This window comes from Hylobates moloch, unplaced genomic scaffold (assembly GCF_009828535.3).
Source record: "Hylobates moloch isolate HMO894 unplaced genomic scaffold, HMol_V3 SCAFFOLD_3, whole genome shotgun sequence".
Classification (NCBI taxonomy): Eukaryota; Metazoa; Chordata; class Mammalia; order Primates; family Hylobatidae; genus Hylobates; species Hylobates moloch.
The window spans coordinates 153,818,309-153,831,047 of NW_026652278.1; the positions used below are offsets into that span (position 1 = coordinate 153,818,309).

At 37.7% G+C, this 12,739-nt stretch overlaps 1 protein-coding gene across 3 annotated transcripts in view; it reads left to right on the forward strand.

Annotated features, from left to right (window-relative positions):
* The window catches only part of KLHL2 (kelch like family member 2), a 113,300-nt gene that overhangs the window by 21,344 nt on the left and 79,217 nt on the right, over positions 1–12,739 (forward strand). For 2 of the 3 annotated variants that reach the window (XR_009212941.1, XM_032148818.2), the window contains exons 3-4: positions 127–233; positions 10,090–10,211. Coding sequence is in view for 2 of the 3 variants with exons in the window: in XM_032148818.2 (XP_032004709.1) it covers positions 127–233; positions 10,090–10,211 (229 nt within the window). In the remaining variant the exon portion in view is untranslated. The remainder of the gene's footprint in view (positions 1–126; positions 234–10,089; positions 10,212–12,739) is intronic. The other variant, XM_058436861.1, reaches the window with a different exon arrangement.

The following is a 12,739-nucleotide window of genomic DNA, read 5'->3' on the forward strand; positions in this document are numbered from 1 at the left end:
GATGGCTGTCTTTTACGTTAGTCTCCACTTGATAAAAGTGGGCTTTACTGTAATATTTTTACATAGGATGTTCAATACATTCATTGTTGATATCATTTAAATTTTTTCTCTCTGCTTTTTACACAGTCAAAATTTGCTATGCGATGTCACGATTGTAGCAGAAGACATGGAAATCTCTGCTCATAGAGTGGTGCTGGCCGCCTGTAGTCCTTATTTTCATGCCATGTTTACAGGTATGAAATATTTTAGTTATGGGCATTTTAAAAAATGTATTCAGATCTGCGCTTTTCTTACCACATTTTCTTTTGTTATTAACATTTTACTCTTATGAAATGAAGAATTATAATGGAAGAAAATGTTCTTGCTTTGTTCCAAATTCCTCCTCATCTTTGTTTTTCATTGTTGGGGGTCAGTAAGCCTATACATAGGTACACTCACAATTTTATGCTCAACTTTCTCCCTGTAAGTTATACTTACGTATATTAGTTCCTGCCATTTATAATAGCTTTTTGACACTTTATTATTTTGACAAAAGAAAACCACTTTACATTTTTTAAAATGATTTTTACATTTGTTTCATCTAGTGTTACATTGAACAAAAAGATGTTTATTTAATATCCTTCATTTGGAAATATAAGAAAATAAAACGATTTATCTACAAGCTTAGGTTTTACTTTGGCAATTGTGAAAATATATAGAATGATTTTAGTACTTCTGGAAAAGAGGTAATTTATGTCTGTCACACTTGAATCCCTTACTCTCATTCTTTTTTAAAATATACTGTACAAAGAAATGAAGTTTTTATCTGTTACATCAATGAGTTTATAATCTTAGGGTATTGGTATGCCAAATAGAAAATACAAATAGAAATGTAGTTATACCAAAAAGCAAAAATACAAAGCTCTTTTTACTTTAGAAACTATTAAGTATTTCTGGTGCTACTGTTTTACTAGATACTTCAAGGCATACAAAAACAATGTGAACATGCTTCCTGCCCCAAAAGCTTCCTGTGTAGCTAGGCAGATGGATGTGCACCCTTTAATAGGTAATAGTGTATGGAAGATCTGAGTGCTCATAGCAGTGGTCAGACATTGAGGGCTGTGATGGGCAGCACTGAGAGAAGGATTTCCCCAGACCTGATGGATTGAGGGGTTTACACAGATGAAGATGGGTGTAGAAGATCAGATGGAGAAGATGGACTGAGTGAAAACTTTTCTGGGTGTCTTGGGAGTAGTGAGGAGACCAGAGCCCCGCTCGGTTTTCAGCCTTTTATGATCTTGCTGTTCCAGAACAGAGTTAAATAATCAGGAATGAAGAAGGATAGCAGGTGGGCTCTAGCCAAGTTTGGGAGGGTTGCCTTTCAGCTGAGAGCTGAGGTTGATCTGAAAAGTCAATACCCGTGAAGTGAGACTAGTCAGATTTTTATGTCTTGGGGTTCACTCTAGTCTCTTGATTTACATCTTATTTATTACTGCTGGACACTTTTCTAGAGGGAGAGAGTCTCTAAGGCTTGTAAGAGAAGGATTCGATCTGGAATGTGTTGGGCTACTTTAGGAATTCCCTTGTAAAGTGCTGTCCCCTTGTTGGCCTTCCTTCAGATGACACTGCTATTGCCACTTACTTGTTGGAACTACTAGGTCTTTGGAAATCTTAATCTGTGCTTCAGTTTCCCCATCTGGAAAAAGGGAATAATAATATTGCCCATATCCTAGAGTTTTTGTAAAGATTAAATGAGATCATATGTATGAATTTCTTAGCACTTGACACATAGAAAATGATCAGTTAATTTTGACGGTAATTATTATGGTCATCATCACCATTCTTTTTTACTCTAACTTCCTAAATTTCTTTATATTCTGTACAAGATTGGAAAGCTTTAAGCTAGGCTTTTTTTTTTTTTGATAAATGTTTTCTTGTCCACAGAGTGACAAAAATAGAGTGATTAACTTATACCTGTAAGATCAAGGTTAGTTTCCTTTCCCCTCAAAAGGCTTTGGAGACTTAGTGTCTCCAAACTCCTTGAGCCTTAGACATCCAGTGAAATGGATGCTAGGTAGAGATAGGAGAGCTTATTATGTCTTTAGCTCTCTTTTCTGTTTGCTTTATAATCTAAACTGCATTTCAGTTTCCCTCTTCTGTTTTTGTCTAACGGTTCTCTATGCTTCATGATTTAGCTGACATGTGGTTTATGAATATGTGAGCTTTGCCTAATGAAGGGAATGAGGCATTGAAGACATTCTGATTTTCTAAGTATTTATAGTGTATTGCAACTAACTAGTAGGTAGGTGCTTTTGCGGTTCAACTGGTTTCTGTCTGAGAATATACCTTTTATGCTTAGTCAAATTTTAGATTGCTATGCGCTAAAGTAGTTGAAAATAGGAATACTATGTTAATTTCTGGCACATATACAAAATGTGAATTGAGTACCTAACTTTTTTTTTTTACTAATTTATTGAGGCATATTTTATATATCATAAAATTTACCCATTTCAGGGCTGGATGCAATGGCTCACACCTACAGCCTCCCAGCACTTTAGGAGGCTGAGGCAGGTGGATTGCTTGAGGAGTTAAAGACCAGCCTGGGCGACGTGGTGAAAACCCATCTCTATCAAAATATAAAAAATTAGTGTGGTGGCACTAGCCTATAGTCTTAGCTACTCAGGAGGCTGAGGTGGAAGGATCACTTGAACCTGGGAGGCAGAGGTTGCAGTGAGCCAAGATGGTGCCATTGCATGCTAGCCTGGGTGACAGAGTGAGAAAAAAAAAATTACCCATATTAAGTGCACAACTCACTGATTTTTAGTAAATTTACTGAGTTGTACTGCCATCACCATAAATCAATTTTAGAACATTTTTGTTCTCACGTAATGTTTTTGAGGTTCATCCGTGTTGTAGATGTTTCAAAGGAAAGTTTGCTGTTCTTATTGCTAAACAGCATTCCGTGTGGATAGACTGCTTTTGACTTTCCATTTACCAGTCGATGGATGTTTTTGTGTTATTTCAATTTTTGGCTATTATGAATAATACTGCTATGAACATTCATGCGCAGTTCTTTGTGTGGACATATATTTTTATTTCTCTTCGGAGTAGATATCTAGGAGAGTAATTGCCGGGTCACATGGTAAATTTATGCTTAAAAAATTCTGCTAAGCTGTTTTTCCAAAGTTACTGTACCATTTTACATTCCTACTAGCAAGGTCCTATTTCTCCACATCCTTGCTAACACTTGCTACCGCTTTTTAAAAAATTATAGCCCTTCTAGTGGGTGTTGAAGTAGTATAGCATTGTAGTTTTAATTTGCATTTTTCTAATGACCAATGATGTCAAGCATCTTTCTATGTGCTTATTATTTAGGCTAAACTTTTATGGTTTTTCAGCAGTAGATGTTATTTGACTTTCTAGCAATCTTTGTACTGTTTCTTTTTTCTTCTACTTTTGAATCTACTGTTTAGCCAACAATTTGGCAGAAATTAGATAAAAAAGATAAAGGCCACTTTGGGAGGCTGAGGCGGGTGGATCACGAGGTCGGGAGATCGAGACCATCCTGGCTAACACGGTGAAACCCCGTCTCTACTAAAAATACAAAAAAAAAATTAGCCGGGCGTCATGGTGGGTGCCTGTAGTCCCAGCTACTTGGGAGGCTGAGGCAGGAGAATGGCATGAACCCAGGAGGTGGAACTTGCAGTGAGCCGAGATAGCACCACTGCAATCCAGCCTGGGCGACAGAGCAAGACTCTGTCTCAAAAAAAAAAAAAAAAAAGATAAAGGCAGGGCGCAGTGGCTCATGCCTGTAATCCCAGCGCTTTGGGAGGCCAAGGTGGCAGAATTGCTTGAGCCCATGAGTTCTAAACCAGCCTGGTAGAAATAGGGAGATCTCATCTCTAAAAAGATTTTTTAAAAAATTTACCGAGCATGGTCACGTGTGTCTGTATAGTCAGTCCCAGCTACTGGGGAGGCTGAGGCAGGAGGATCACTTGAGCCTAGGAAGCAGAGGTTGCACTGAGCTGAGATCATGCCACTGCCCTCCACCTGGGCAACAGAGTGAGAATGTGACCCTGTCTCAAAAAAGGAAAAAAAAATAGAAGACACGGGAATTGGGCCTAGGTGATTTAGTGTATGTGGACTCATTTAGGTATTCGCCAGAGTGTGAGTACTTTATTTCTTTGTTTTTCATGGTCTGAAGCCCTGTTAAGCTTTTTTTTTTTTTTTTGGTAAAAATTATGGTGAGGTTAACAAGTAGACCATTGGATGCTTTCATTCCACCAAACATCATGTACATTTACATTCTCTTGCTCAGGGACGGGGAGTTTCCCTGCTCTTGTTTTGTTTTCCTGTGACTAACCTATTAGGAAATGGGGAATATGCAGATGTTCTTTGTTGGGTCTTACTTTTAATCTCATAAACTGTAGGTGAAGTTTTCATTTAAATTATATCACCTAAGAAATAATTCTGTTACTCATCATAGTTCCAAGTATTTGAGTAGAGAAGGGAAGTGAAAAGTAATTCTGTGATGTAGTCACAGGGTTTTACTTTGTGAAGTATGGGCCTATTTAGAGCAAGGCCAAGTTGTTTAACTATTACTTAAGAAAGAACACACCAAATTGGGTTCTTGTGTTTTTAGATTACTTCTTGGTTACAAATGTGGCATTTAGAAAACTGTTTGCCTAACACATACTTTGAGATTTATTTGTGCCACAGGCTAACATTTCTGAAATCTAGTGGGAAGTACTGAATACTAAATTTTTATTTTTAGCCTTTTTTTTGGTGTGCTTTTTGATTTCTTTTGTCATATTGAACATGATTCAGTAAAATAAATTAGAATAGGAAAAGACAGATTATTGTTTGAGTGACTAAGAAGTAAGATTTTAAAAAGCTATATACATGGTTATGTTTGTCTAAGATTCATGCTTTCATTCATCAAGGAATATTTATTGAGCATCTTCTCTGCTAGGCATTGTCCTGGGCTTTGGGGACTAGAGTAATGAATAAAACAGATAAGTTCCTATTCTCATGATTCTAGTTAGGAAGAAGAAAGGTTAGACAGTAAGTAAACACACAAAAGATAATTTCTGGTATTGATGATGGCTCTGAAAAAAATTAAATAGAATGTTGCACAAAGAACTTAAGTTGGAATGCTTTAGGCTGCCTGTAACAGCAAACTCCACTCAAACTGGTTTAAATAGTAAGAAAGCAGGCTGGGCACCAGACATGATTGGATCTACAGCTTGAAAATTTCATCGAGAATCTTCTTCTTCTGTCTCTCTACCCTTCTATCCTCAATAAAACTATCCTAAGGTTTGTTCCCCTCCTAAATGAAAGATGCCTACAAGAGTGGACCCAACATCTCAAGGAAGGAGGACTCTCTCTTTTAGGAGCTAAGAAACCTTTCTCAGAAGTTACCCCAACCAGACCAAAACTGGCAGGGCAATGCAGTTACCATGTTGGCCTTCGATTTGCTGTAGAACTGGAGAGTTACATACTCTGACCATTATAGAGAGTGGCTGGTGGGCCACCCAGGTCAGCTTGCCAAACTGAAAATGCCTGTGTGTCAGTAACTGCTTTGTAACCCAAGAACAAAAAGGTGGTAGTGATTAGAGTAGATGACAAGTGGAACTTGCAAAGTAATGGAATAAAATTTGTTTATTAAACATAGCTATAAATTTGTTATTTATTTCTTAGGGTTTCAGCATAGAGTTTCTGCGTTACACTTTTATTTTTTTTCCAGATGTTTTGTGTGCTAAATAACTGAAATTAGAATCATAGAATTTTTAAAATGAAATGAATTTTAGCGTTTATTTTTTTAAACCTATTCACTTTTCATTTATTCATTGGATTAATTCATTTTGCAGTGGATAAGTGAAGTTACCAGTTTATGTTGGGCTTCAGGAGTCCTGATTAAAGATCCTTGAGATGGAATTTTTTTTTTTTTTTGAGATGGAATCTCGCCCTGTTACCAGGCTGGAGTGCAGTGGCATGATCTCAGCTCACTGCAGCCTCCGTCTCCCGGTTTCAAGTGATTCTCCTGCCTCAGCCTCCTGAGTAGCTGGGACTATAGGCATGCGAGATGGAAATGTTTTTAGCCATATATGTGTTCTTACACTTTCATGATTTGGAGGACTTCTTTTTTTTCTCAATAAAAGTAGATAGGAGACTGGGTGTGGTGGCTTATGCCTATAATCCCAGTACTTTGGGAGGCCAAGGCGGAACAATCATTTGAGGCCATGAGTTCAAGGCTGCAGTGAGCTGTGATTACACAATTGCACTTCATCCTGGGCAGCAGAATGAGACTCTGTCTCAAAAAAAAAAAAAGGTAGAGATGATGTGGTATTTGCTAGTGAAAGTGCTTGGCTCACTCTGTAATGTATAGTGATGTTCAATAAATGTTTGTTGACTGAAATCCTACATAGCTAGAATATCCATGTTTAAGACTAATTTTAAAGTGCTGTTAGTTATGTTAAGTAAAAATGCTATATTTTATGTATTTATTCAATTAATTAATTTATTTACTTATTTATTTATTTGGTGAGATAGAGTCTTGCTCTGTCACCCAGGCTGGAGTGCAGTGGTGTGGTCTTAGCTCACTGTAACCTCCACCTCCCGGGGTCATGCAATTCTCCTGCCTCAGCCTCCCACATAGCTGGGATTACAGGCATGTACCAGCATGCCTGGCTAATTTTTGTATTTTTAGTAGAGATAGGGTTTTGCCATGTTGGCCAGGCTGGTGTTGAACTCCTGACCTCACATGATCCGCCTGCCTTGGCCTCCCAAAGCGCTGAGATTACAGGAGTGAGCCCCTGCACCCAGCCAAAATGCTACATTTTAAATTGGCACTTGCTTTACTTTTTATTCATCTAGTCATTTACTTATCTAACCAGTATTTATTGAGTATCTACTAGATGTCAGACATGTTATACAGAGATAAGAAAGGCTTCATCCCCGTTCTCAGTGAGCTTAAGAATTCAGAGGAGGAGAACTAGGTAAAGAGTTGATTATGACAGAGTGGATTTGCATGAGGTACACAACTGTACCTAATCCAGCCTTGGGCCACCAACAGATAAGGCTACCTAGAGAGGTTCCAGTGGAGATTAGCCTGGGAGATGAGTGGGTGGGGAGACAGAGAGGACAATGTTCAACAAGAGCATCAGGGGTAAGACATTGCTTGGTGTCTGTAGAAAACAACAAACAGCTTCTCAATAATGTATTTCAAGTTTAGAAATAGTGGGAGGAGAGAGAGAAGGCTAGATAATGAATCAGGGGCTGGACATGTGTGCTTGGACTGGGAGAAACCAAAGGATTTTTGAACTCCGTGCTCAGATTTGTGGAGTCAGTACTGGAGGCAGGAAAATAATTAGGAGGTGGCTACACTGATGTTAGCAAGAGATTATAGGATCCCCAATGGTGAGAAGGTGAGAAGATTTATTTGAGATCTATCCAAGTTTAATTCTGCAAGTTTTAGTGAACTGTGGGACTGGTCGGTAAGGAAGAGGAGAAAATCAAGGATGACTCTCACTCAGGTTTTTAGTATAGGTGTTTGTATGTATAGCATAATGTAACTTCAGAGTTCTGATATAACCTCAGAGTTATGTGATCAAAACATAAACAAGAAACTATAATCTCTATAGAGACTATGGGAGGTTACAAATGGTAAGGATAAACTATGTACAGTATCATTGGATAGCCTAGTTTTTTTTCTGTTTGTTTTAAATAGGACAGAGTCTTGCTGTGTTGCCCAGGCTAGTCTTGAACTCCTGGGCTCAAGTGATTCTCCTGCTTCAGTCTCCCTAGTAGCTGGGATTACAGGAGTGAGCCACAGCACCTGACTCTCATTGATAGTTTTTAAAATGCATTAGCAATCATAAATCTCACAAAGCCATACTGTTTAAAGATTTCCTCTGAAAACACAGCAAAGGGCAAAAACTAAGGTAATATGTAACAACTGCAATTAGATATAAATAACTTTTACAATACTCTTTAGTATAGGCTTTGATTCATAGTAATTAGAATTTTTAAACCATTAATACAGTCATGGGCACATTTTTTGTTTTTCTTACTGTTTTTTAAAATTAATATAAAAATATTAAAATGTTTTCAAAACAGTATATAATTGGAATTGAATTTATTGGAAGCAGATACAGTTTTCTGGGGAGAAAAATAATCTTAAAAATGACAGATATTTGAACTAGCAAAATGCATCTTATAGCAATACCTTAAAAACTATAATATTAAAAACTGTTTGGCAGAGAACTAATTATTTTTCAGTCATACATGTAAATTAAAGTCCCACTTGGTTTTGCCTAAGGTAAGTCACGCTTAACTGAGTACTGGCTGTTTGGCTTTGTGCTCATGTGGCCCCAGGCCCTGAAGGGCTTTGCATATTATTGGGGCCCTGTAGGTGAATCAGTTATGGCCTTTGTCTCAAGTCCAAGTGGGAATCACCAGAATGTTTTAACTTTTGGCCCAAAAGACTTCAGTTTATGCAAACTATCAGTTTATACCCCAACTATCCACAGGATCCAGCAAGAATAGGATAGAGGAAGGTGCCTTATATGTGGCTGAAGACTTATTTTTCTGTATTCCTTGACCTTCCTTTTTCCCCCTTTCTGTAAGCAGGGGAAAAACATTTGCTGTAGCACCAGACATACAACTCAGTCCCCTTTCATCCTGCTATGTAGGTATAGGTACATCTTTCTCGTTAACTCTCCTACTTCCCTTGTCATACAAAGAGATGTTTTTCTTCCTGGGAAGTAGCAGGGTAGTTTTTTGGGATATTTTAGCTCCGTGGTGAACAGCTTCTTTCTGAGATCTTGTCAGAGATAATCTCCAGGGAAGCACGCAGTTAAAAGTACACCACTATTGTTATTTCTCTTCTCCCAGGGTTTTGTTTACAAAGGATTTTGTGTAATTATGATTTCCCATAGACTTTTCTGATAGTTTATGGTCGCTGACAGTGCATTGTATCAGAAAAAGAAGTGAGCTTTCAAGAAATCTTGAGGCCATGTTATGTTTTAATAAGAGATGCTGGGTTAAAGTGAAGGTGATGAATGGTGGCACGTTCTCATGCTTCTTTTATCTTTGAAACTTAGTGAATTCTAGAGCCAAATCTTTTTTGCCCATGGCCCTCAGCATTATTCTTGGACTGTCCTTTTAGTTTTTAATTGAATCCCTCCCCACCCCCATTCAATTGCTTGTGTCTCCGTGTATCATAGTTCACTTATGTTGTCACACCTAGGTGCTTAAACTTGCCTCCTACTCTCCCCAAGTCTCCTTGGCTTAGGGACCATCCCTTCTCCTTCCTCCTTCCCTATTTCTTTTCCATAAGTGGGTATTAGGAAGAAAGTCTTGCACTGTTTTTTTAGCAGGCAGTTTTGTAGAAGGATACCTGGTTTTAGTAATAAAGCTGGTATGGAAATGACTTCAGCGTGAAGTTGCTGCAGATGACAAACAGGAACTGAATCTGAGCTAGAAGATCTCTGTAACAAGCTTTGTTATTGACTAACCCTTTGTTATTATTGTGATCCCTGTTATGCCTTGTATTCTCTAAGCATCATAAGTAATTTGTTTTCTTGTTGTCTCTGGCATGAGGGTTGTGACCTCTCACTGAGGGTGGAGCCTCTGTGTCTGGTGCAGGCTATGCATGCCCCTGCAGGCATTTGTGTGTTTGTTGAAGGAGTAATGCTAACCAGGTGGGTCCTTTTCAGCAGCCATTCATTGCTATTAGCCAAAGGCAGTAACATCGTTACTCTTCTAGTCATGACTAGAAATCCATAAAGACAACAAATGCCCAAAAGCAGGGACAGCCTCTGCTACTGATCCTGTAGCCACAAGAATAGTTCATGCAGCTGGACATATGGCACGTTCATTGTTGTGATACGATTTTCAGGTGCAAGTGGGTAACAAAAGTACATTTTATGATTTGCTCAGGTAAGCTTTTGGAAGAGGAAGGAGAGTGTTTTCGGCCTGCAAAAAGTGGCTGATTATGCTGCCTATTGAATACAGTGAGTGGCTAGAAGATGTATCAATCTATGTTGGCATTGGAACTTCCACAGCAGTGTCTTGCTGTAACATCACTCTTATTCCTTTGTGTTTTAGGTGAGATGAGTGAGAGCCGAGCAAAGAGAGTTAGAATAAAAGAGGTAGATGGCTGGACCCTGAGGATGCTAATTGATTACGTTTACACTGCAGAAATTCAGGTTACAGAAGAAAATGTACAGGTAAGAATAAACACTTCACACCATCTAGCTCTTTAGGCATACAGTTTTTTTTAATAAAAAAAGCATACCCACACAGTATACATTTTGCACCAAAATAATAGGATTCATTGTGAAAATTGTATTTCTAAAAAATATTTGGAATGATTACACCTTTTTAGTAATGTTTCTGAGTTCAGTATCTTTTATATTCTTTAAGATCTGAGATACAAATCCTTTAGTTCTCTGAATGATGCTTGTTCTTTCATGAAAGCACTGTCATATTCATTTATAACTGTTGATTGATAAGCCCACAATTTTTCTTTATTCCTTGGAAGGATATACTCTACAAAGAATGTTTTTGACTGCCAATATTCTTTATTTCTTTCTTTTTTTTTTTTTTTTTTGATACACGATCTTGCTCTGTCTCTCAGAGTGGAGTGCGGTGGCGTGATCATGGATCACACAGCCTCGACCTCCCAGGCTCAAGCAGTCCTCCCACCGCAGCCTCCCAAGTAGCTGGGACTACAGGCGTGTGCCACTGTGCCCAGCCAATTTTCTTATTTTTTTGTAGAGAGGTCTCACTGTTGCCCAGGCTGATCTCAAACTCTTGGGCTCAGGTGATCTACCCTCTTCAGCCTCCCAAAGTGCTGGGATTATAGGTGTGAACCACCATATGCCCAGCCTATTCTTTGTTTTACTATTTGAGCATCCTCTTTAGGTGATTCTGGAGTTTAGCTAAAAGTTGATATTGCATCTTATTTTCTATAAAGAACAAATGTTTTATGTATGTTACATAAATGTTTAAATAATACAGATGGATGTGGAGTAAAAGGTGAAAATTCCTCTTTAGAAAACTGCCCTTCTCTTCGAACCTACCCCAGTCCACATACATTGATTCACTTCTTCTAACCCAGAGGGTAGCTTCTGTTATCTACTGTGAATCCCTTCAGACCGTTTTACATGCATTTATTCACACACATGTATACACACAGTTTTTTTACATAAGAAATACTATACTTGTTCTGAAACTTGCTTTTTGAACTGAACAGTGTCTTAGGGGTCTTTACACATTAGTGTATATGAGTCTAACTCATGTTTATCAGTTATACATGTATGTATGATTTTTCACCTTTATAAAAACAATGCAATGAGTGGACATTTTTATATTCAAATCTCCAAATTTTATAAGCTGGATTCCTCAAAATGGAATTGGTGAATCAAAGAGTACACGCGTATATTAATTTTTTGATAGCGATGCCAAATTGCCATCTGAAAATATGTGTTTATTTATATTTCTTCTAACAGGGACACTGTGTTTTGAGGACAACAAAAATAACTAGGACTAAATTCTTAAGAAATAGTCTTTAAATTCTACTTGCACAAATAGGAAGTTGTTGGCTCAATCCTTATCCCTGCTAACTAGTTGAAATATACTACAAAATGAATTCGGCGACTGAAATCTTTGCGCTTGTTAAGACATGCTATTGATTGTTCCATGCGAAATATTGGCAGTAGTAAGGCCTCCTGGTGATCTTTCCCAGATGGCCTCATTAGCCTTCGCTTGGAAGTTCTAGTTATGAGGTAAGGCATTTGAAAAACCTTGGTCAATATTGGGGTTGTTTCTAAATGTATGCATCAGATACTAGATGAACTTTTTTTTTTTAACATGGAAGAAAGTGTTTGGTATATGTCATGAGATCACTGTACTAATCTGTCATCTCATTCTGGTCTTTTAGGTACGTTTAGACTATTTGCTAGATTCTGGGGCATTGCTTTCAACAAGAGTTTATCTTGGTTTCTTTTTGTTCATTCTTTTTATTCATTTTAGTGCATGGGCCCCGTTATGCCCTTATATTTGACCTTCAACAAATGAATTACTAATTTCTTTGATTCACATAATGGGCCACATGGGAGAAAATTGAGAAAAATCATTTAGGCCTTAGAGACTAAACTGTGTGAATTCAGCGCTAAATGTTGTTTGTAGTAGTTCTTGTGGTGGGGACATGGGCCTATTAGGAATCAGGAGAACGCCTCTCATGTTTCTTTCAATAACTATCATGTTCCAGTCCTGAAATATTAGTCATCACAGCCTTTCAGAAAACTCTTGCCATCCTAATTTGCCTCTTGTGTATTATATTGCTTAGCTTTTAGAATATGCAGGAATACATTCTAAGGGTTACATTTGGCAGGCTTATTAAATGCTTAACATTTGTATAGTTTTGTTTTGTTTTTAAGAGGGAGAGGGATATCTCTTCAGCATAGGACTATCCTGGTTTGTAAAGCTTTCTTTTATTTTCAATTGAAAAATACTTGTTTTGGAAAAGGCAGTTGAGAAGTAAATTAGATTGAAAGTAGCTACTTTTTCCATAACGTGTTTTTCAAAGAAAAAAATAAGACTATACTATATAAAGATACACCAGACTCCTATTTCCTGTTTTGTGTATTTTTTGTCAATCTATATTATGTTAAATCTTTCTTGTAAAGTGCTGTCCACCTTAAAGAAGAAGGTGTCTGGTGTTATTAATGTTAAGCTGAAGTTTTAAGTGGCC